The 23,087-nt window shown below is 40.1% G+C and overlaps 1 protein-coding gene and 3 long non-coding RNA genes across 15 annotated transcripts in view; 3 read left to right on the top strand and 1 right to left on the bottom strand.

The window, feature by feature from the left end:
• Positions 1 to 10,049, top strand: part of LOC111255013 (uncharacterized) — a 17,126-nt gene extending 7,077 nt beyond the window's left edge. For 3 of the 12 annotated variants that reach the window (XM_086978282.1, XM_086978291.1, XM_086978292.1), the window contains 7 exons: positions 1,327 to 1,443; positions 1,639 to 2,277; positions 2,854 to 2,910; positions 4,154 to 4,294; positions 4,608 to 4,839; positions 5,953 to 6,039; positions 6,496 to 10,049. In XM_086978282.1, coding sequence (XP_086834408.1) covers positions 1,327 to 1,443; positions 1,639 to 2,277; positions 2,854 to 2,910; positions 4,154 to 4,294; positions 4,608 to 4,839; positions 5,953 to 6,039; positions 6,496 to 9,700 — 4,478 coding nt within the window. In that variant the 3' untranslated portion in view covers positions 9,701 to 10,049. The remainder of the gene's footprint in view (positions 1 to 1,326; positions 1,444 to 1,638; positions 2,278 to 2,853; positions 2,911 to 4,153; positions 4,295 to 4,607; positions 4,840 to 5,952; positions 6,040 to 6,495) is intronic. The other 9 variants (XM_086978286.1, XM_086978293.1, XM_086978283.1 and 6 more) reach the window with 8 other exon arrangements.
• Positions 1 to 23,087, bottom strand: part of LOC147758656 (uncharacterized) — a 31,719-nt gene that overhangs the window by 7,009 nt on the left and 1,623 nt on the right. The gene's annotated exons all lie outside the window — the stretch shown is intronic.
• Positions 12,848 to 15,869, top strand: LOC111243389 (uncharacterized). The gene is made up of 2 exons (XR_015319733.1): positions 12,848 to 13,955; positions 14,191 to 15,869. It is a non-coding gene; the product is annotated as an uncharacterized LOC111243389 (long non-coding RNA).
• On the top strand, positions 17,886 to 22,323 carry LOC147758657 (uncharacterized). The gene is made up of 3 exons (XR_015319732.1): positions 17,886 to 20,574; positions 21,691 to 21,772; positions 21,964 to 22,323. It is a non-coding gene; the product is annotated as an uncharacterized LOC147758657 (long non-coding RNA).

Here is a 23,087-nt window from a genome sequence, read left to right on the forward strand (position 1 = left end):
ATATATATAAGTGACAATTCTACATGAATCCATTCTTAATACAGAATTATAGCAATGTATTGAGATAAAACATATTTATTTTAAGTTACTGTTTGTCGTTTTTTCTACGGTGGGCAAATTATTTCCGTACCCCATACGTATAATTCCATCTATCCTAAACTCAATTAATAGTAAATTAACTTTTCGTTTTTTGTTGGTCACCTCAAACGTTTTAATTACACACGTGCTTGGATTTGAGAAATCACAATATAGAGTCCATAGAGGTCCACTGTCCACACTTTGTTTTGATCAAAAGCCCTCGTGATAACATTACTTGGTTCTTTTATTCAAGATTCTGCGGCTTAGTTATCTTCTATGATCAATAAAGAGCTATTGTTTCGCTGAAGGCCATCTCGCTCAGTGTTTTCAGCAATCTTCAACGGCTTTCACCATCGACTTTACCCTCAAAAGATATGCATTTAAGTAATGAACGGCTATGGTTAGCTATAAACAATATCGTCGCTTCTAAAGTGCTTATTCTCAGATGAAACTCAATCATTTGATGATCTGACAATCTGATGTAAATCTTGCCTGCCGTAGCTTAAGAAGTTATTCGTATATTTCAATATCAATGCGCCTAATTACGTGATCTTCAGTCTAATATAGTTAGCTTGATAGGTAAGAACGACAATTGATTCATCAGCTCCTAACTGCTGGTCCGTTCACCATAACTTGGAAGTATCGAATTATAGAAATGAATTCCTTCGTGAGTCGCTCTTGAAGCTATGCTAAATTGTGTATTGCGTGGTTTCTTCATTTAATCCTATCACATGTAATCAGACCTGTCTCGTAATATAGGTCGTTGGTGCAAACTACGTTAACCTAGAACTGCCTGTATATGCCATCAACTATCGTTCGCGCAACTTATACCAGTTCCGACAAGAACGAATGCAAAGTAATCGAAAATAATTTCGGTTTGCTCAATTACAGTTAAGTTAAGTTAATTTTATAGTGTTTACTGTCTGGTAGTTAGTAGAAGCCGTGAGAAAGTATTGGCGGTCTTGTGAAATGAATTGATCTTCTCTGTAAGGCGTTCCAGATCGTGTAACTTGGGTATAACATGCGACGCTGTCAATTCCTGCGCTGTTCTGTGTTTGGCTATATAGTATTGTGCCGAGCATTGTCAGGACATTGGTTGGGGCCTAGAGTCGAATTCTTCATACGAGGTTTTGCCTAAAAAAATGTCTTTTTGGGTTTGACTCGCGTGTGATTACGTCGCTTTATAAGTAAAATTGAGCACTTGATCCAAGCAATATGTAATAAATAATTCTTCCTTGATGTTATCAGTTATACTGAAGACATTGCGCATCGTTTCAGTCATGAGGGACAGACGGCCACCGACATCAAACTCTCACATCAAGCAAGCTGTACACATAGACTATAATATCAATATCCTAAATAAAGGTGAATGTTTTGGCTTAATTTGTTTTTCAGTTCCCAACACTGGGTAATGGCTTTCAAGTTTTCCTGCTCTTTAATTCGCATAATTTTCTCAATTCCGATCTGTACATAATTTAAACGATTAAATATTAGCAACACCACCTTTTCATGGATCCCGTTGCAGCCTGATGATAGCATTAAATTGCATTTTCCTTACAGAAATGGCCAATATACCAGGCAAAACCGAGCGTGAACCTCAAGAATCTGTACCTGTGGATATGAGCAATAATAGACTGATTCCAACAGCATTGGATTCAGTGGAGCCCATTAGTCAACAGGAAGCTGATCTCAAGGATGCCTCTATTTTAGATGAAACAACGACAGTAGAAATTTTGAAAACAGAGAAAACTGCCTCAATTGGTGCGTGGAAATCAGGAAAACCCCCTGTTTTTGCTAGAATGCCAACGCCCGAAGCGTGTTCGAAGTCACCCAAGGAGGCAGCCACCGATAAAGTAGAGTCACACATTGGGACAGAAGTTAAGAAGCCAACAAAATTTCTGCAGAAGCCACGAAAGCTTCCGAGCATAGACGGACTGGCTACCGTCATGTATGATCCAGCCTCAACCACAGGTATAGAGGAGTGCGGTCGCTACAAAAAACCGAAAGCCCCACCTGGGCATACAGCTACCCATAAGTCGGTACCATTCATCTCTAGTCAAAGCGTTCAGGCTTCAGAAGAAACAATAAGTATATCAGATGTGAAGATCTGCAAGAAGTTAGGCAGACAAAATCCGGAAGGAATTCCCACAATTGCTGAGACACATCCAAACCGAAAAGGATCGTTCGAACGTGAGAAGGGTTTGTTCACAGATCTTGTAATGCTTATCATTACTATTTAACATATAGTTCTTTAATCATTGGAACAAACGCAACTGCAAATGCGTTTACTGATATCTTATTATGTTGTATCACTTTATTTGAGACGGAATCTACCGCAAAAAAAATATACACTCTGAGCCGTTTGCTATTATGAAAGATTGCAGATTGAGCAAAAATGAAAACAGTGCTTTAAAATCGGGAGCGATATTATGACTGATTGTAGATTCAACGCATAGCACAACTTACCGTAACAACGATAATGGCAGTTTGAAAAATAGGGCAATGATTTTTAAAAATATGTGTGTTTTTATTCAATCCCACTTGTCGTGTAGCATGGTTATTGTGGAACTTGAGTCAACAATTCCGGGATTTTTCAGCCAGAAGACCAACTTTCTTAGCCATAACTCGACAAAGATATAGATTCATATTGGAATTGTTTACATTACAAGCTTGGTTAAGGAAAAATACCTGTTTAAAGCCAAATACTACATAATAAACCAGCTTAGTACAAAAAATAATAATAATAAGTAGTTTTATTGCTTTTACGAATTTCAGGACCGCGAGCCAGCCGACGAGCTAGCACAGGATCATCAATCAACGAGGATTTTAACAGTAAGCCGCCATATGAGTAGCCTGAAATGCTGGCAAAAATTAATGATATGATTGTCCATGTCATTAATTTTCCTCTATTTTTTCTTTTTTTTTTATACGAAACGTTTGCTATCATTATGGTGTCGATTGTTGTCTCAGTCGATTGAACTGGAACTTCCTAAAGCGTTCTGAAAAACTGTACTTCTGCTGTTAGCTCTTGAGCAAGGCTGACATGTGTGCTAGTAGAATAATACCGAAATATAGCGGCTATCTAGAATCAGTCAATTTTAGCAAAGGTTAACAGTCTACTCTTTATTTCGCACTGGTACTAATTCAGTTCTTATATTCAACTCGCTCACAAGATTGTCCTAACTTTATAAATAGCGCACTCATCGGCACAATTAGCGTAGTGTGTATAGATTTCTACGAGTACAAAAATGCAGGTACCAATCTTTTACTAGGCTCACGACACCCCGCAGCTCACGAGCACACTCTAGCACAGAATTAATTATAATGATTATATTTAAAATGTGTACGTAGAGACGTTGCATCTCCTGTACTAAAGAAATCATTGGTAATCTCTGTGTTTATGAAACTTTTTTACGATGTGGAAATTTAAAACATTCTTACTTGCCATTGAGCTAAGTAATTTCCAAATTTACTAATAATATGAAAAAATATCTTCTAAGGTGAACTAAAGGGACAGTTTATATAATATAGGCCAGTTTAAAAGGGCCTAACTCCATTTCAATAGTTTTATTATGCTATTATAGAAATTACAAGACTCGATTTGTAAAACGAGACATTACAACAAATTTAGGCCCATTAACGGAAGCTCAGCAAATCACCCTAGTCATTTATTCATTTTACCTTTTCAAATCTAGGCAAAATGTACTTGGACCCTTATGGTGGCATGGGAACTCTTCATATATAACGCGGCTAGCTTCGCTATCACTGGCTGAAAAGAAACAATTACGTGGCCTTATACTCTAGCAGTGTCATTTCCGCGTTAATTTATCGACAAACAAATTTTTTACTTTAGAACTTTGAATAATAGTTAAGCTACGACTTTGAACTTAATCCGCCCACACGGAAGTGCACGTTATAATTAACGCCAGTTCCATTATAGAGCAAATAATGCCATTGCAGTGGGCCAATGTTTGTGATTAAATGACGCCTTAAGAATAAGTAAAATTATTTTTAGTCGTTTTGTCAAGCATGCGTTAGAATTACATATTAAGTATAGATTTTTCGCCTCTGTCAGCAGTTTTGCCGAGTCGCCCTCTGGGTGCTGGGACTAGCCAAGAAAGAGGGGCGGACGATGTGAGTTTTGCTCAAGTCCAGAAACTTTGTACCGCACTGTCGGTTGAACAAGCCAAGAGAACTTCACTAGATAAAACAATAGGTGTGTACTTATTATCCTTTTCTGTTTGCTGAGGAAAAATGAGCAGAGATTTGACCTAGAATGTAACACTGCTAGTGATCAGCACACCTGCCAAAGAATAACTTATTTCAATAAGATACTTCTACGAATGTGAAAATAGGGGCCCACATGAAAAGTGACTGATTCCTCTACTTACTTTACGAGCATATGGTTATTGTATTCTAATTAGAGGCAGAACGTCGAAAAAAAAATGTTTTGTTATCAAAGCGTAGAACCCACTTCCAGTCATCCATTTCAACTCAACTCAAACTTGCCTATATTCTGCTAATTGCAGATCGAAAGCAGCATAACCGGAAGTTCCTAAGTCTAGGCTGCTTGTACAGGAAGAAGTTTACGCTGCACCAAGAATTGAGGTTTGGACGGTTCGCAGGTGAACACCCATACGGAACCCTGGGGCAATATCGAAAATTTGTTACGAATGACGAATTTTCTGATGATAGCTACTATTCCGCTCAGACGTACACTTTGCTACAAAAAAGCATAAGAGCATCAAGCAAAAATGACACGTAAGTACTATACTCGTAGGCAACTTAACAACTAACGAAATGAATAAATTTCTGCGCCTGGTTTCGCTGTTACCAGGCGCAAGTTTATCAAAAACAAGTTTATGGGCCTCTGCGAACCTCATCTATAAAAATCTGAGCGTTCACGAGCGTTCATAAAATCAGTGTAGATTTAAGATTTTTTTTGCCAGTTGGATCATTTAAGTATTTTCTATGTGATCTGCATGGCATAGTTTACACCTGCTAACGTAGCTGGCTTCCTTTGATATCTGCTCAGCACACATTGGGATCATGCGCTTAGTCATCTTGCAAGATAAGAGGTGACTTGTCCTCAAGAGATTTCTCTCTTCAAATTCGAACACACCTTCATAGTGCTCGTACCATTGCTATAATTGAGCAAAATATCAAATGTGATTACCTGGCATAAACTAATGTATGCGAATTATATACTTTACAATAGCATGCGCTACTATACCTAAGGACGAAGTGGCCCGTTCCGGTTTATTAATGGGAACGGTATGTTCGACTCAAATTTTGTGCCGTACGAAGCACGTAAATACGTACCTGTCCCTAAAATGTTCTAGAAGCACATTGTCATGCATAATACCGCTACTCTTTATTATCAAGACCATTGAGCATCAGAGCTTCTGAACGAAGCGTAGACATCATAAACTTGAACGATATATGTCTAGCCGTAGACAACACTATAACACAACATATAGACTGCTAACTTAGCAGTCTCACTGTTGAAGAGCTATGCGCGACACCGATGTCCAACACCGATGCAGTATATAGAGAATCCTGCCGGCGATCTGCAGACCCCTGCGCTCTTCCAACTTTGCCCCCGGTAAAAACAATTACACTCAAAGACTAAAGCTGAACAAAAGTGAAAGCGAATCTTACTCGCTAGTTTTCATCCCGCTACAATATGATTCTTGGATCGAAATTGTCTAAACATATGGTATAAGCATTGACAGTTTCCAGATAGGTGTATTAGAACTAGATTGATAATGTATGTTATTATTCAATTAAGTTGATTTCACAATTGAAATGGAAATACCCATTGTCTACTGCACTTAGTGACAATGGCTTGCTTTCATTATGTTGCTGATCCAGTGAGAAGTACGCATCCGAACAACAATGCGGAGATAATCAAGAGCCCGTGCTTATCAAGGATACTTACTTGCCTGCAGTCCCGCTAAGGTAAAGCACATCCCTATATGCGATCTGTTCTCGTCTAATAGATTTCGCCAGGCAAAAAGATGTGAGCTGACCGGCTTTATTATGGCGAAGTGGTGGCGGTGCACAACCGGAAGCCAATCGCTGTTCCGAAATATGACGGGAGAAAATGTAATTTATTTTGACGGAGATACACCCTAGAGATCCTAGACTTATAAAGACTTAGCTCTAGATATCCTAGAGCTAAGTCTTTATACTCGTATAACATTGTGATAGATAGGTTGCTTTCTACGCCAAGCTGTACTGGCTGGATTCCAAATTAATATAGACAGAGAGCCCTGGATACGATTCATTGCTTTTTCTCAAAATTCGAATTAGCCTTGATTTTTCCACGTAGATAAAATGCACTGAAGATAGTTATTCGTATTTTCGTATAGCTACTAAAAAAAAATTCATTTTACATTCGATGCGTTCTTTCAGCTCTTTCAACGATGAAGACACATCGGTAGATACCTATCGTAAACCCGTACCTATCGTTGACGGCATAGGTTTAAGTAACGCAAGCCCGGCTGCTAATGCTTATGGAGAACAACAAGCACGAACCTGGTCTTACTCTGTTGGAGTAGAAAATCCTTTGATGAGAGAGATTTCTCAAAGCGAGTCTCCGGAACGTTGCGCCGCTAGGGGTGTTGATGGGTTCAAAGAAAATGTGGGCTTTGCCCATAAAGAGCGCCAACGATTCTTTCAGCCGCACGACGGAAACAACGAATTAAATAACGAAGACCGGATTGACTATCAGCAGCCACTTGGGTCCTTCCTGCACAAAATAGTGCCAAGAGATAACCTGTCAAAAGGTACCTACGAACATAGCACTAAATTTTTATCAACATTTGACATTTGTAAGAAGCCAGAACTGTCTATATACGACAATATTAAGTACAAACAAGGATCAGGGCAAGATCAGCTAGCAGAGACTTTATATCGTGGTGATGAAGAAACAAGTTTATCTGTGGTCGCCACGGTACGCGATGCCGGTACCAGCCATAGCAGTGTCCACGAAACGATACTTGAGACAGTTGAACCGCTGCAAATACAAAGAATGTATCCATCGCAGGTGGCACCGTTTAGATGGGTTTACAACCCGCTTGAGGAACCTTCGGAAGTGAAAGTATTCGAAGCCGATGTTCGACAGGCATTCAAAGCTTCCGTAAGTGAACGCGACATAGGTTCTACGGCGCCGTCAACGACACAATCTAATGTTAATCAAGATCAACGACTAGTAAATCAGTCGATTGCTTCAGAGGTGAAAGGGGCGCTCAAAATCGATCGAGTTTGTCACCGCATGTTGCACAGTCTGTCCCAAAACAAGCACGATCATCCCTTACCTTCCAGCCTTGAACGATGCCCTGTAAACCTAAATCGGCAGTCGCTTCAGAGAAAAGACGTTTCCGTCTCTCAACTCATTCAGCATGATTCGGTCCCGGTTCAGACGTCTACATCTTCCACCGAAAACACCCACAAAGGGCCACTAACTCTAGCTCCTCGTACACGTGATGCAATAAAAACTCATGTGAGCGAAGGAATTCACCGACGCAGTACGGAGCATCCTCTACTTGATGCAACCACAACGGTTATAAATAAAAACCAATTAGATAGAACATCTCAAGTTACTACATTGGCCGGCGGGCCTATAGACTCGCAAGAGAATACGCACCAAAAGCCTTCGATGCTCCTGAAATCGCCACTGAACGTCGATGTAGGCGCTAGGGAGTCCCACGTCGGACAGATTGGACTAATTGACACGCATAGTTTACCAGCCAGTGATACATACAAAAATTCAGTAGGGTCTGTTCTTAGCGAACCATCTACGAATGGCAACTCATCTAAGAACACCCGTGGGGCTCACGTGGAAATCATGTGCAAAGCCAGCCCGGTACACAATTATATACCCTTGACAAAAAAACCTAATAAAGAACCTTCAACTTTTATGCTTGAGGCTCCTTCAAATGAGTGTGAAGGACTGGACATCAGTATATCCAGTGCTGACCAAATACAACCAGCAATTTCTGCGTCTTCCATCTATAAGTCTTTGGAGGATGTTTACGAAAGGCCGCCCACGCCAATTCCAGACACGCTACTAATTCATACATCATCGTCCGACTCAGAAAACATGGATAGACGGAACCCGCCAAAGCGTCAGGCTAACGTCCGTATGTCCTTGCAGCAGTGTCAACTGGGGTCAAGTGAACAAAGCATATATCAAAAGCTAGCGACGCCTACGTTCGAAGAGACTAATGCTAATGCGGTGCAGCTCGTAGATTCACAGAACTCGGACGATGATAGAAGAACCGTACTAAAGAAACAGTCTGATGATGAAGCAGAGTTCTCACCAGTACAGCGGTTCAGACAGTTAAGCGAGAACGAACGTTCGTCAAATCACGTTGAACGTCGCAGTCGCTCAGTGATAGAGCGTGCAGTCTCTAACTTCGTTTCGCCGCCTTTACGCCGTGTAAACTCCTCGGGTCTACTTCTCAGTGATGAGCTAGAGATGTTTGTATGCCAGCATCGTTGCCAGTCTTCCTGTTATGGCCTTATATGCCCTAAACGGTTGGCCCTGAATCCTTGGGTCAAGCATGATGCAAACGTGTTGAAAGATTTTACAAATTTAGAGATCCTTAATCGGCGCCGACTATCTTATCTACTGGCAATCGAAGCTCAAAGCTTCATTCGGAACCATGGGCACTTTAGTGCTGCTACCGATATGGTCTGGGGTAACAGCTATAAATCGCCTAACAGAGGCTGTGAGTTTTTACCGAAAGCATCTGAGGAAAGGAATGCTAATCCTGGCGACGACGACTCATCGGGTACTGATGAAGACCAGATTAACTACGAACTTTCCAAAATTGAGAAAAGGCGTCTAAGCAGTCAGCTTGAATACGCCTTAAAACCTGTGATGGTTTTGCCACCCCCTAAGTTCAAAGAGGCCGCGGGTCCGGCGACTAAGAGCTTTACCTATGAAACACCCAAACCACCTATTGACAAAGAGGGACGTGACAATACAGTTGAGAGACTACCTAGTAATGGTAGGGCAAACGACGAATCACGAGTGTCCTTGTCTGAGATAAAAAGAAGCATATCCTCAACAGCGCATTCGTTAGAAAACGTTAAAATAGAGCAGATCCACAACAAGTCAAGTACAACTGCAGTCACCCAATCCAGCCTATCGTCTGCGGTCTATGGCGTTCCCTCAGGACAAGCCCCCATGACAGAGAAATCCAAGGTCACTGAGTGCACTGTTCAACAACCGCTTGGCGTAGCTCACGGTACAAGTTATGACACGATCAAGGCCCAATTCGAAGGTCAGATCGTGTGTGAAGCCTTGTTGCACAAATCAATACGGGGCACCGGAAGCAGCAAGCGGCCAAGTCTACCTTCAGAGATTTCCGAACTAACCGCTCGCTTCGCGCTGGAATCGTGGATATCGATTTGGAACTGCGTTCCCCCGCAAGAGGTGCCCCAACTGTCAGACGAACAAATTATCTCGCTGCATGATCATATACGCCTTATTCTTGCCAATCAGACCACACTGAAGGATGTGAGAGCGGCTCTTTACGAACTAATCAGGCGCGTTTTTCAAAAAAAGCCAGCTTTTGGTGTACCCGCAGCAAACAATTGGTCACCATGACGATCACAATAGTAGTTTGTAGCACAAAATGGCTAGAGATAAAAAAAAAAAGCATCTGAAACTGGTGAACGCTTTTCTGAGGCAATGCGGCTGCAGCAAAATGAAAAACGTGATACGAAAAACGAAATTAAGCTTCTAAGCGTATCTTCATTTACATAACTCGTTACATGATGAATATATGGTGAAGATACTTATTGATATGAAACATGAAATGTATAGAAAAATACAAATTTGACAATATTAATCATAGAAACTTAGACAAGCATAGTAAATTGCAATGAAGCTATTTATATAAATAGCTTTGATAACTCAGATTGCCAATGTAATAATAAAAGCTTCTTTGTCTCGATGGGATGGTAATTTTCAGAGCCAGCTCTTTAGTGGTAAAATAGCAAATCGATGTTTTTAAGCCTACTTACGGCTAGCGCTAAGCTAAACTTTCTAAGCAAACATATTTCGTTCGAACAAGTAATTCTAAATGGCTCTACTGAGTGAACAGAATTAGACTCAGGCAAAACTTGGACGTGATAGGACGGACAGCTCATGTTGTCGATGACGGCAGAGATTTGATAATACTACTACTAATGTTGTACAGGCTTCTTTCGAAATGTGGGAGTAAGATCATCGTGCCATTTTTCTACCGTAAGCGATAACAGCTGCACCAATTCTATTTGTAGTAGTTGATGAGAATTTATTAAACGTATAGATGCAACCAAATAATAGCACTAAATACTCAATAATCGAAATGCAGTGACGCGACAATTTATTATAGTTTAAACTTGTTCTTTTTTTATTTATTGCAGCGTATCTAGCTCAGCGTCATTAGAGCCCATTGAGCCCAGTATCGTTCATTCACAGCACTGCCGCACGTTAAACTTCCAACGTTTTGTTATATCGCTTTTTCTGCCGATGCTTTGTATTTGCGACAGAGTATCTTCATGCAGTTCAGTCACTTCTGTTCTATCGCGCTAAGAAAAAGAACGGGCGGCACGTAGTTAAAGGGCGGGAACAGCTGTGTGTAGGAATCAATGTGTGACAGTGCACAGTGTTTATTGTTACTGCCGCTGGAGCTTTTGTGGATGCTGATTAGAACGTGAATGTTTTCATATAGTCTGAAAATCAAAAAAAAAAAAACGATATGACCGAAGCTTTTGAATCTGTACTCGATCGTTAGTCGTTCAATTGGGAAGCGTCGTATGAGATCTTGATGCTCTTGCAATTCTTGCGAATGATGTCGATGGAAGCCTAGTAGACGAAATCCGTTAGCTAGACAATCTATTGCGCTACAAATGCCCTTCCGGGAAGATCAGTGTCGGCCGATATTTGCACCTTGATAATGTATATTAGATGCAGCAAACCAGAAGCTAGCACTAACAGTATGAATACAAGGTGTACGAAGCCGGATATTTTCTAAACCGAGGTCCAATACCAAAACCGTGAAACAGCAGAGCAGCGTGAATCAACGGAAACCGTTTCCAATTTGCTTTAAAAATTTGATTAAATTTTTAAATTTAAACAGCTGTCTATAGAAAACATGATCCCTTTCTACAACATAAAACGTTTTCTATAAACGCATATGCTCTATGCTTTGTTATTTAAAGCTTAGTGTGAGACGAGTCTGATTATTTATTATCTACGCAGAATGCGGTACGCGTTACCAAATACATAGCTGTCTCTTTATCGACGTTCGTCTAACGTGTAAATGTCCACTCTCAAAAAATAAAATCATCAACTAAACAATTCGAAGTCGTTCAGCTTGTTGATAAACACGGGCTGCTACTGATTACCATAGTGATATCTGAGAGGCAATAATAAAAAGGACGACATCGTTGCCCAGCTTTGCTCGATAGACTGCAAGCTCCGAAGAAGGCCGAACGACGCCAGGGCACAAGTGGTGCTGACCTGTAATGTTGTATTTATACATAATATTGGCTAACTGCCTTTGACCATTCTGGTTATCAGCTTTATCCTTTCACGTTTTTCGCACCGAGTAAACTCAATAGTCTTTACGTGCTCTCTCAGCCATACGAAAGCTTGTTGCTTAAAGATGGACAACAAGAAAAGAGACTTGTTCCAACATCTACTAGTAGCCATAGTTGACTTGCGTCATGATGTCAATGAGCGTTTCTGTCGTGAGACGTGCTCCTATACGCTTCGCTACTGAACAAAAGAACCGTCACAGCAAACCTAGTCTCGTATCTATATGGGGCCATGTTTGTCGAAGGATAGATTCCCTCTAAGCGAAGCGGCCGATTAAAAGAACGACAAGCCGTGAATATTACCTTAGAAATCATTTTTGCAAAACCAAAAAAGTAGATTATATGTATTTGTATGCAAAAGTCGCTAAACGATCACTGGTTTCTAGGTAATGTTTAACCGTGAGAATTTCAGAGTGACTAAGGAGAAAAGGCGTTAGACGAACGACATGATAATCTCATCAGTGCATATATGTGTGGTTATTTTACGGAATATTTTGTTCTTTAGTTAGCTTTAATTATATCTACGTTATTATTAAGTGCTTAATTAATTAAAATTATTAAGTGCTAACAAAAACAATATAAGTCTTTTGTGAAGCTTTGTATGAAATATCACATGTGATCTTATTATTGTCAATTTATATTTAACTTGTTCTGGGTCATTACTTGGGTATTTGTGACCTACTTACTTATTATAATAAACGAAATAGGTTAAATTAAATAAAATTGCAAGTGAAACAAATAAAAAAACCTAAGCAGAATGCTATTCGACATGTAAGTACATAGTTCACATCTTTCATAATCCATATTAAAAAATCTTCGAATTACGAAGGTGTCCTCGTATGATTTGTTAAAGAGTAAACTTCTGTTGCATTTTAAATTAAATTAAAAATTCAAAATAAACTAAAAATTAAACTAGAACGGTCGTTGCGACTATTTATTGTACTATATCTTTCTGTGACTACATCAATCTACATAATTCTAAACCTGTTAGAGGTGAAGCGTATTAAACGCGTGTTGCTCATTTACGTCGTATCGCAGCGGCTTAAGAGTGCAGGGTTTTTAGAGTCTAAATATAGGCTACTATAAGTGGTTGATCCTAGATGATAATGGATAGGACATCGTTTCCGGGGGGCGGGGGGGGGAGCAGGCTTTAAGCGTTTAAGGTAGACAGGATACGAAGACCCGGTGTCGTGTGAACTACTTCCGGGACTGACTGGAAGGACACTAAGGTTCTGCAAAGTGTTTGTTATTACACTGTGGTCGAAACATATAGCTACAGAAATCAAATTGAATTCTGAAACATATCAATTGCAAGAAAACTCCAATATAAAGAACAGTTTAAAATCTTCACTTAAAAAAGAGTGAATTTAATTGGCTTTGTAGATTAATTCACGTTGACGCACGTATTACCCTCGTATCCGCCTGCTGATCCTATTCGGACTGCAATTAACGCAGAATTATCTTTTCCCTTTCTGCTTAAACATACCTTGGTACGTACGTTACAGAGACAATTTACTACGTCTTACATTCATGTACGACTTCTTTCTATAATCACATTGGTCTTCACCGCGTTTCTGCCAGCGTAGACCTCATACGAACGAGCCAGGTCTGGTAAACATGATTTCTCTATACAATATGTTTGTCAATGAGAGCGAGTCTAACCAGCAGGCGGTCTAATGCCGCCAGAACATGAGCGGAATCAATCCCCATAGCAACAGGTAAACAGACGCCCTGTCCTGCTACTGCCTCATGTGCCCTCTCCAGCCTTCGGTTGGAGGAGCCCGCAAAGTTGCGTTCGGCACCTGACCACGGTTTCATTGAGGAGACAAACTGCGGTGCGTTCTCGTTCGCATATTCGTTACGTTAAACGTTGGCGAGAGTGCGCCCACTCGTTCAGTTTACAGATTCTAATAAATGCTCCATAATAATATCCATAATAAATGCTTCCAATAAACGATCGACGGCTGCTTTGCCATTGGTTTCCCACTGACCGAACGTTCTCTCTGTTACTATCAGCCTCTGTTACTATTAGGTCGTCATTGGTAATCGAGAAATGTCCTTTAAACAGCTAAAACAGCCGTGCGAGCCGCTGCCTACTAGCGCTCGTATTGAGTTTTTGGCCTGTTTCCTTCTCGTGAACGTGGAATAGCGAGAGCGAAAAAACGAACCAGTAAAAATTTCATCTGACAGAAGGCGCTGAGCACTATGTAACAAGGCAAAGAGTCGAAAACGCAGGACCGTAGGAAGAGAAGCGAAACCGTGATTTTTAATATTGGGTAACATGCACATACATAAAGATACTGCTACTGCACGACGACGACAAGCTTTATGCTGTTCTGTATTGACAAAAATTGTGGGCTTGTTTTGCATACGTCTGTGACCTGTATAAACGGCTGGTTGTGGATAGCGACAAATGTTTTCTTCACTCTCGAAAAGTGGAGAGATCGAAGAAGGCTAGCGGGCACGGACCTTACTTGAGGGTAATAGGCATCTAACAAGCATAAATTTCAGGTAAACCAAGACAAAACGCCTGCAACGGTACCTGCCTATTTGTCTGTTCAAGTCGACACGTAAGCTTCCGCTGTTTGCTGCACTACAAAGTAAGGAGAGACGCAGAACGAAAACTGCTCGGTTATGTGGTTGCGTGCGTTTGCCAAGAAATGACAGCATCAAATGTCTGCCCGTGAAATTCTCGAGGTAAGACCCTGCGTCGTGAATAAGGTTGGCGACGCAAAATTTGAGTGTCAAGACGAGCTGCTTGGAAAGAAACAACTTCACAAATGGAAGCAAAGTGCCGGTCTTATTCAGCCAACGAATAACGGAGCGCGGAGGCCGTATTCCGGGTTTGTGCCTAAAATTGATCTCATGGACGATTATCAAGATACGGAAGCGGTGCGAACGTATGGATATTTTGGCAGTGTCGACGATCTGAACGGTGAGCGGTCATTAAGTCCGGAGCGATTTGTCCACGATGAGTAGCGTGAATCGCGAAAAGAATGCAAGAAACACTTAGCTGTTTTCAGATATTTCCATAATGTGAGTCTTGATCGTTCACCGGATACGTTTCCTGTGGATAGGGCAGTCGCATCGCTCACTCACGATGACCGGAAGCTTTCAAGCGGTTCGAGCGAAATTCAAGGCGATAGCCGAACAGCGCAGTTAGAGATATTCATTACGACGATGCGATTTCGTCGCCAGACAGGCAGGGCTTAGACCGAGAAGGTTTAGGTAGTCTAGAGAAGTTTCTTAATGAAAACACTTTCGACTTTGTATCTGAGCCATGTCCACGTAATATAACTGTCCGCTGTAAGATTATCGATAGAGGTTCCTACCCAACCTATTACCTGCATCTGGAGCGACCTGGCCAGGAAAAAACTTTTCCTACTGGCTGGGCGAAAACGCAAACGAAGTGCGACATCGAATTATTTAATGTCGTGTGGTCCAATTGATCTGTCATGAAATAGTGAATCGTTTGTAGATAAAGTGCGATCGAATATGCTAGGCACAGTGTTCACGGCGTATGACGCCGGGAACAATCCAAAGCCGGATGAAAAACACCGGAAGCGGAAACAGCTGTCTTACTACTCGAAGCGAGATTGCACTTATCGTATACGAGACTAACCTACTAGAATTCAAAGGACCCCGTAAAATGCGTCGTTCTACCTAGCTTGACGCTAATGGCAGGCGATTAGTCTTCCAGCCCGTAACAGAAGAGGAGACGATTTATGAACGCTTAAACATAGGCAAACTGGATGGCTGTACAGTTCTTAAGAACAAAAATCCCGTCTGGAATGAAGAAACTCAATCGTTCGTTCTAAACTTTCACGGGCGGGCCAATCAGGTATCGGTGAAGAATTTCCAGTTGATCGACGAAGCTGACCCGGACTATATCGCAATGCGGTTTGGGCAAGACAAGGAAAATCTATTTTCACTTGACTACAGGTAACCGGTATGCGCAGTCCAGGCCTTCTCAATCGCTCTTAGTAGTTTCGATTCTAAATTTGGCTGCGAATAGTAGGTTAGTGTAGCCAGTATACGAGCTTTATATGGATCACATCCATATACGGATTACTGCTTCCGTATGTATTGGCCCTTTATATACGCAACGTTGTGACTAATAAACTGACGGAACCTTGGCATGCTGTCGAAGACGTCTATCGATGGTAACGTCAGGTTGTCGTATGGGACGATGTCTGGTGTACTTTTTAGATAGATACGTAATGTACATGATTAATTAATTCGGAGAACATGCTAAATAAGACTTAAACATCACTAGAGTTGTCCTCGCTTCCATTAGTTACCTCGAATACAACTCGGTGCATAGTAAAGACTAAGACTTCTTTTTATTAAACTACTTGTGAGCAATGATTATAAACGTCAAATCAGATAGACAGATACGAACTTAGATCTTACCAGTACGCTTTACATTTGCTTTACAGAGATTTGTTGACCTTCATCAACTTTATAGCAGTAAACCGAATGCATTACGAATGATCCATTTAAAAGGATGAAATGTTTCGCAAAATTTATCGCCTTACACGTACCATGATTAGATTCCCTCTCTGTCACTTTTTTTGTTCAGACGCAAATACACTTCGCTGCGAACTTGTATAAGTTCGTCGAACACTTATCTTTACTAGGCTCTGATCGTTTGTAAGGTTAGACAAAGCAAGACGGTTGGCATTGTTTGTCTAATCTTCCTGTATGGGCAAGCCTGTGTCTTTGGACTGTGAAACATCATCTTGTATATACCGTTCGATATTATCATGTATCAGCTCGGTTTAATTGACAGCCCATCGGAAATATCCATGACTACATTGAACCAAAATGCTCCTGCTAATTAATGTTGCGTTTGAGTCACTTATATTGACACAAGCCCTTTTTTATGGAAAATGTTCAGCTTCAATTCGTCGAATCTTTCTGAAAAGATCAAGTATCACAAAGCAACTTTTTTTTTTTTTTTCATTGTACTCCATTGTTATCATTAATAGCTTTTTCTAAATTACAAATATTTACCCGTACTTCCAGACTAGAGTTTTGGTTCCTATTTGTTAGAGTAGCTTTCGGATTTGGTTAGTTTTTTTTTTTTTTTATACAAAACATATCTGTTAGCTCTAAGTTGTTTCTTTAACAACATAAGATAACCTTATTTCAGGGTTCTATGGACGTTTTTGTGCAACAAGAGCATGATTTATGGGGCTCGAACAACGTAAGATTAGTCTAGCGCTATTGAACCATTTAAATTCGTTGCGTGACTATCTTACAGGTATCCTTGAGGGCCTATAAAATAACTTGATGCTGTTACTGTGGCATTCATCCGATCAGCTGGTTCCTACTTCGACGTTTAGCTTCCATCCCAGCATGTACGATAAGGGGCTTAAATTCTTTAGTCGATTCCCAGCTGAGCTAGTATCTTTAGGAAAATATGATACCTGCTGGATCAAAAGCCTTTGCCATGTCTAGAAATATGCGATGGGTCAGTCATAACCACGTCCTCTGGATATTAACAGTGGATGAATGCCCATTCCCAATATACTATTGTGATAGGAAATTGACATAAATAATAACGACAAGATAGATCAAGGATGATGTCTACACTCAAGCTTATAATTTAAGAGTTGCAAAGTAGGGGCTATCGTGAACAAGTTTTAACTGGAACCATTTGACCTTGAAAGAACCTTCCAACAGTAGCCGAATATAGAAGAAATCAGACAAGACCAGTTACTAGGGTGGACCATCTGTATCGAACTCATTGTCGAGGCCGCTACGACACGCCAGATGTAGCGTATTCGTGGTCAGTTCGCTGCCATTAGCCTGCCCCCTGATGTTTCATCACGTCGCTCAATCACGCATGCGGTGCTCGAATCGATGCCTCGGTCTTGACTCCTGTACAACTTACGCGACACGGACCAACAACAAATATCACTGGGGATTCGGCAATGTGTCTAGATCATGGGGTAAACAATACTTCGCTTCGATGCTAAAGTGATATTTAGTGGAATCAATCATCTACTGTTTGGCCATGACATCGACTAAACAGTAATGATATGCTAACGCTTGTTATTTCCCATATTAGGAATATTTAAACACAAAAAAAGGGGGCACATACATATTCTGATATATTGGAACTACTTTTCTACTTCAATTAACAAATAAGTTATGATGTCGAAACGGTGTGGTCTTGTGGCTAATACATATCTTTTCAAGTGCGTTGCAATAGAAATCATAATGCGCAAGCATACTGGCACGCCGGTTTAAGTCTCAGCATTGGCAAAAACTATTACCAGCTATCATGTCCATAGTTGCTTGTATGGCTGCCATGCCGTTTCATAGTCTGTTGGAGAAACCCCAGAAGAACTCACTCTAGTAAAATATCTGATATACCTTAAAGTAAATCTGGTTACGAAAACTTTTTCACACATAACTGGTAGTGCTAAAGAAATAAGTATTGGTGGCCTGTTGTTTTTGGGATACATTTATTTGTTTTAGAAACGTTATAACTGTGTTATACCTCAGCGATAGGCGGTGCGTAGTGAGCTTTGCATATAAGAAGTGCTATTACTTTTGTTAACAGTGTGCCCAAAATTCAGAAAACAGATTTGTTTCTATAGTACGTCGATCACGGACCTAACTTAGACGTATTGCGGAAGGCACTGTGCTTCCGCTGTACGTCGTAGATCCGAAAGTTCTAGGCTGCGGTGTGGTCTGACTTCTTGCAAATAGTTATGCGATGTAAGAAATAAACCGTTCAGAGCTGATTTCCCTGGCGACACATTGTTTATCTGATAAAAAAGAAAAAAGCTATTGGATGTATTGGCTTCCACACGAAATGAATGTGAATACCGTGTGTTAACACGAGCAATTTGACATAGGCATGTTGTCACGCGACTTATTGACTCGACGTCTGGATTTCATCTGATTCATCATATTAATTATGGATTCGTCTAACGAACATGGATTGTTTACGGAGGAAATGCTGTTCTATTCATATCTGTGATATTTTATAAGTGGCGTAACTCTCCTCGAAAGGAGAGATACGGATAAATTAATCAAGTAACGACATGTTTTTTTGCATAATGCAATGTGCTATTCTGTTTACGGTTTTTTAAATAAGCTCTACAATCAATTATATTCATATAACCGACGTAAGCTTTTACTTTATAAACATCTTGCAATCATACGCCGTTGGATCTATGTTTTCCCACTTCTCCTACAAACAGAGTTTACATATAGTTACTCAAGCTCACCTGTGCAAGGCAACGTATCATAATTTAACAGAAGATAAAGATTTCCCGCAAATTTTTCCGCTGAGTTATATTTACGGCATTTTCTCGGTCATTTGATGTACGATGATATTAAGGACCTCGTAAGACCAATCGTGCAGATACGTGCAGAGTTGCAATGCAGTAAATTCCTGATAACTAGACAAATAGAATTGTCTATTCTAAATTCAAAATTAGACCAAAAAACCTAATGATACCACAAAAAAAATATGCCATTCGTCTACAATAAAGATGAATGTAAATCCATCTTGTGCGTACCACGGCAACAAATAAGTAGCAAAGTGTACAGATGTTGAACAAGCATTTCGATGAAAATAACTGACCATGTCTAGGTAAGACGAATCTGATTGTACGATTTATACAAGAACTAAGGCATTCATCCTCAATATTTGTTTTCTAATAATGTTTACATCCCACGGTTACCCAGCAGAAATCGTTACATTATGGAGTCTAATTTCTCGTGGTGCGGCCAATTCGTCGTCTGCCAACCAATGGTCTAAGCTTAAACCGCCGGGATAGTAGGCTGCATCGTCACAATTACAACATCTTAGAATATGATGGAGCTGAGGTTGCGGTCTGATTAACAAATGAAATTGAACTCACTGTGACTGGTTCATAGCACAGAGGCACGGATGTGCCTCTTGAGCGATACTAACGTATGATTTAACAATGGGAAGAATAAAAATTACTTGAAAAGACAAGCAGCTACTTAAAATTGAAAAAAAAACTAAAATAAAAAACAAACTTCGTACTAAGGCATTATTTTGTTACTATCGAATTTTGACTGAGAAGCCCGTGAGTGGAGAAAAGAAAGCGGGCAAAAAAGACTAAAAGAATTGGTTCGAATCGTTAAGCTTCCAAGCGGAATGTAAGCTTACGCTTTGAAATAGAATTACAGGCAAAGACGCAAATAATTTTGTTAGCTAATATCCATCGCGATGATAGTGAAATTGTGGGCCTCAAACCCGTTGGTCTTTTTCTACGTTCGATAGCTTTAACGATATAGTGACTATGAACAAATCTAGTATAAGTTAAACTGCAAAGATGTATGTCAGAAATTATTACTATTCCCTCTGTTATGTATTTGCATAAATACACTCACTATACAACCTCGTGGGGCAGTAGTTTAACATACATAAGTTAACAGATGGCTCAGTACTCTGATAAGTTTGGCTAACGATTTTTCTGATCGAAAATATTATGATTTAAGCGGTTACAACAATCGAATCGAAGGTTCGATTGACCCTTCGATGCGATTTTAACATAAATGCTCCCAGTAATGCCTTGTGCAGAAAAAACTTCTACACGTGTGTCTCGACTCGGTGTGACACAGAGCGATCAGCCGGTCTAGTCTGACTACATTTCGTCGTTCGATAAAATCGTCTACATTATACGTAAAAAGTCAATAAAGTCAAACAAAGACGACTGCAAAACGCAAATTCGATTGGAGACACTGAGCCGCTCTGTAGCACGATCACCGTTTTAACTATCGGAAACTTTTGACAGTTGCAGACCGTACCTTGCAAGATTGTAGATCTGATTTTAATCAGGTCTATCTTCTGTTCAACGTCTTGGATTCATGATATAAAATTGTTGGCGCGAACATACATGGGTATGTATGGCGTTACACGTAATTTTTATCAATGTTTTCTAGAAGAACGCTTCATCAAATCTGTTCGCTATGCGGTTTTCCCTATAGATCTCATATAAGTCGATACTATATGTCGTAATCAAATAAAGCAGTGACTTTCTTTTTGACCTAAACACGCATGAAGAGCTATTCTCCACTGTAATTCATAATAAAAATTCACTATAAGTTAGTCAGACAACTGAAAATGCAGATGTTAACCGAATAATTAGCTTTATATCGTACGCTTTAATAGGCAACAATCTTAGCATACTGATTTCACGAGTGTCTCACAGATGTATTTAGATAGCATGAAGTTCGTGAAATTCTGCACACACACGTTAAGTATTCTGTGACTGAATGGTCTACACTATTCAGTTAAACTGACAAAAAGTATGATGTTATCTTATGATGAATGAATATTAGGCATCTAGCCAGATCTGTGAGTAAATGACCTTCATTAATTTAAAAATTATAGAATAAATACTATACTATGTACACTACAAAAAACGAAGGTATACGCTGAGAGGTATAAGGGAAACGCTGATTGTCAATTGGGGCGAAGATCTATGTACGCAAGTAGCGTTAATCAGTGGCTCATCCCGCTTCATTACGCAGCTTATAATATTAGTAACTACCGCAAGTAACTGTAAACATCTGATCTTGCCTCGAGACTTCCAGCTTTTAAGCCCTAGTCACAAACAATGTTACAAGTTACTGCAATTCTCAAGAACTTTCACTGTAGATATTGAATCTTTGTGGTTATTGTTACGCATTCGGTTTCGCTGCCTTTCAGAAACGAAGTTTAACCAATCATAATGGACAGTCTACATTGTGATAATATATTATTCCGTTGAAATTGAGCTGTTTGTTTGGTGCAATATAATAATATAATGTAGGATTTTATATTGAGCAACTGCAACGTCAATAAAAATACTTTTTTATCGTACTTACCAATTTAACGAGAAGACCTTTAAATCACTATTAAATTCTTGTGCATTTGCTAATTAAGACCTTATGCCCTCCAGGATATACGTGGTTATAATAGTACTGTGTAACAAACATATTGTAATGAACACTTAATATTTCGTTTGCTTGCAGGCGCACATACTAGGCCAGCCACGAGTATGCCTATCCATATTGTGAAAGGTCTAGGTGCGAGGATTCGACACATTCAAAACAGGTATTTTATAGGTCATTAGAGCTGTTTCCTAAGAGGAACTGCGCGAAAGACAGTGGCAAAAATCAATTGGGCCAATACTTTTATTCCTAGAGGGCAAAGCTTGTTGCCCCTTAGAGAACGTAATTTGGTTGGTCGTAAACCAAAGCCAGCGATTTCTTTCACTTTTTCTATGTTTGAAAACGACGTTTCAGCACTGCTCGGAGGGGCCAAGCCAGCTGACGGCATCGTACACGCTGATATATCATCAAATGTACAAAACTGAAGAAACAAACGTGCGCAACGTGCGTTGCGTGAAAAACTGGGTATAAACTATATTTTGCGAGTGGCTAGGTAGGTTTTGTGTTTATCAAGATTATAGCCTAGTAACTAGCGGTCATTCGACGTCATCTCTCTCTGTTTACATATGATTACCTTTTACCTCTACATAGGTAAAACGAAATGTGTTCAATATTGTAAAAAAGCAAGTGCGTAATAAAGAACGTGAATGGCGCTCTAGTATATCTATAAGACATGTGCCGTGTTCAGATATTTATGCAATTTTTAGCACGAGAGTATAATATACCCTATGGATATGCGGTGAAAACTCGTCGTTGTTTTGTCCATTTGCGTAAGCGAACTGGATGCATTCTGCAGTCGAGGGTGTTTGCCAATCCGGCTAGTAAAGGACAAACAATTAGGTTTAGGGTAAATATCTCGTTACAACGACCCTGCGAGCCATTAGGGTTTCACCTCTCTTGTTCGTGATACAGTATATATATCTACATCTTCTAATTACCGGCACGTTAATATTGGACAATGTCTCAATCGTTGGTTGTAAACAAAAGCCATATCAAGAACACTTTGGCAAAGGCACAGAAAATGTCCATTGCATGTCGATAGCTCACCGTGTGGGTGGATTACGTTATTGAAACCACACGTATTACATTTTGCCACCATTTAGTACTGCACATTGTAGTCTAGGTTCGAACCCATAGAAAAGTTTAGCGCTTTAATATTTTTTTAAAGCGTTTAAGGCAGGCCAACGGTGTTGTGACATATGTTAGAGGTTTTCCGCTTAATTGTTTATATGCGAAAGCCGGCGCTCTGGGAACTTCTCAGTAGTTGACGCTATTAATTTGTGCTACGATACTCAATCTAGCTGCCAACGGCTCTTTTGAGAGAATCGATGGTGATATCACCCTCCAGAACAAATCCAAATTACACGGACTTCAATCTAAAAAATGAGCAGACTCAAAACCATTGCCCTATTCTGCTTTCCTCGAGCATAAAACGTAATATATTCAAACGGGACGCAATTGAAGTTGCGTTCTGTTTT

The sequence above is a fragment of the Varroa destructor genome, unplaced genomic scaffold, assembly GCF_002443255.2.
Source record: "Varroa destructor unplaced genomic scaffold, Vdes_3.0 BEIS01000001.1, whole genome shotgun sequence".
Taxonomy (NCBI): domain Eukaryota; kingdom Metazoa; phylum Arthropoda; class Arachnida; order Mesostigmata; family Varroidae; genus Varroa; species Varroa destructor.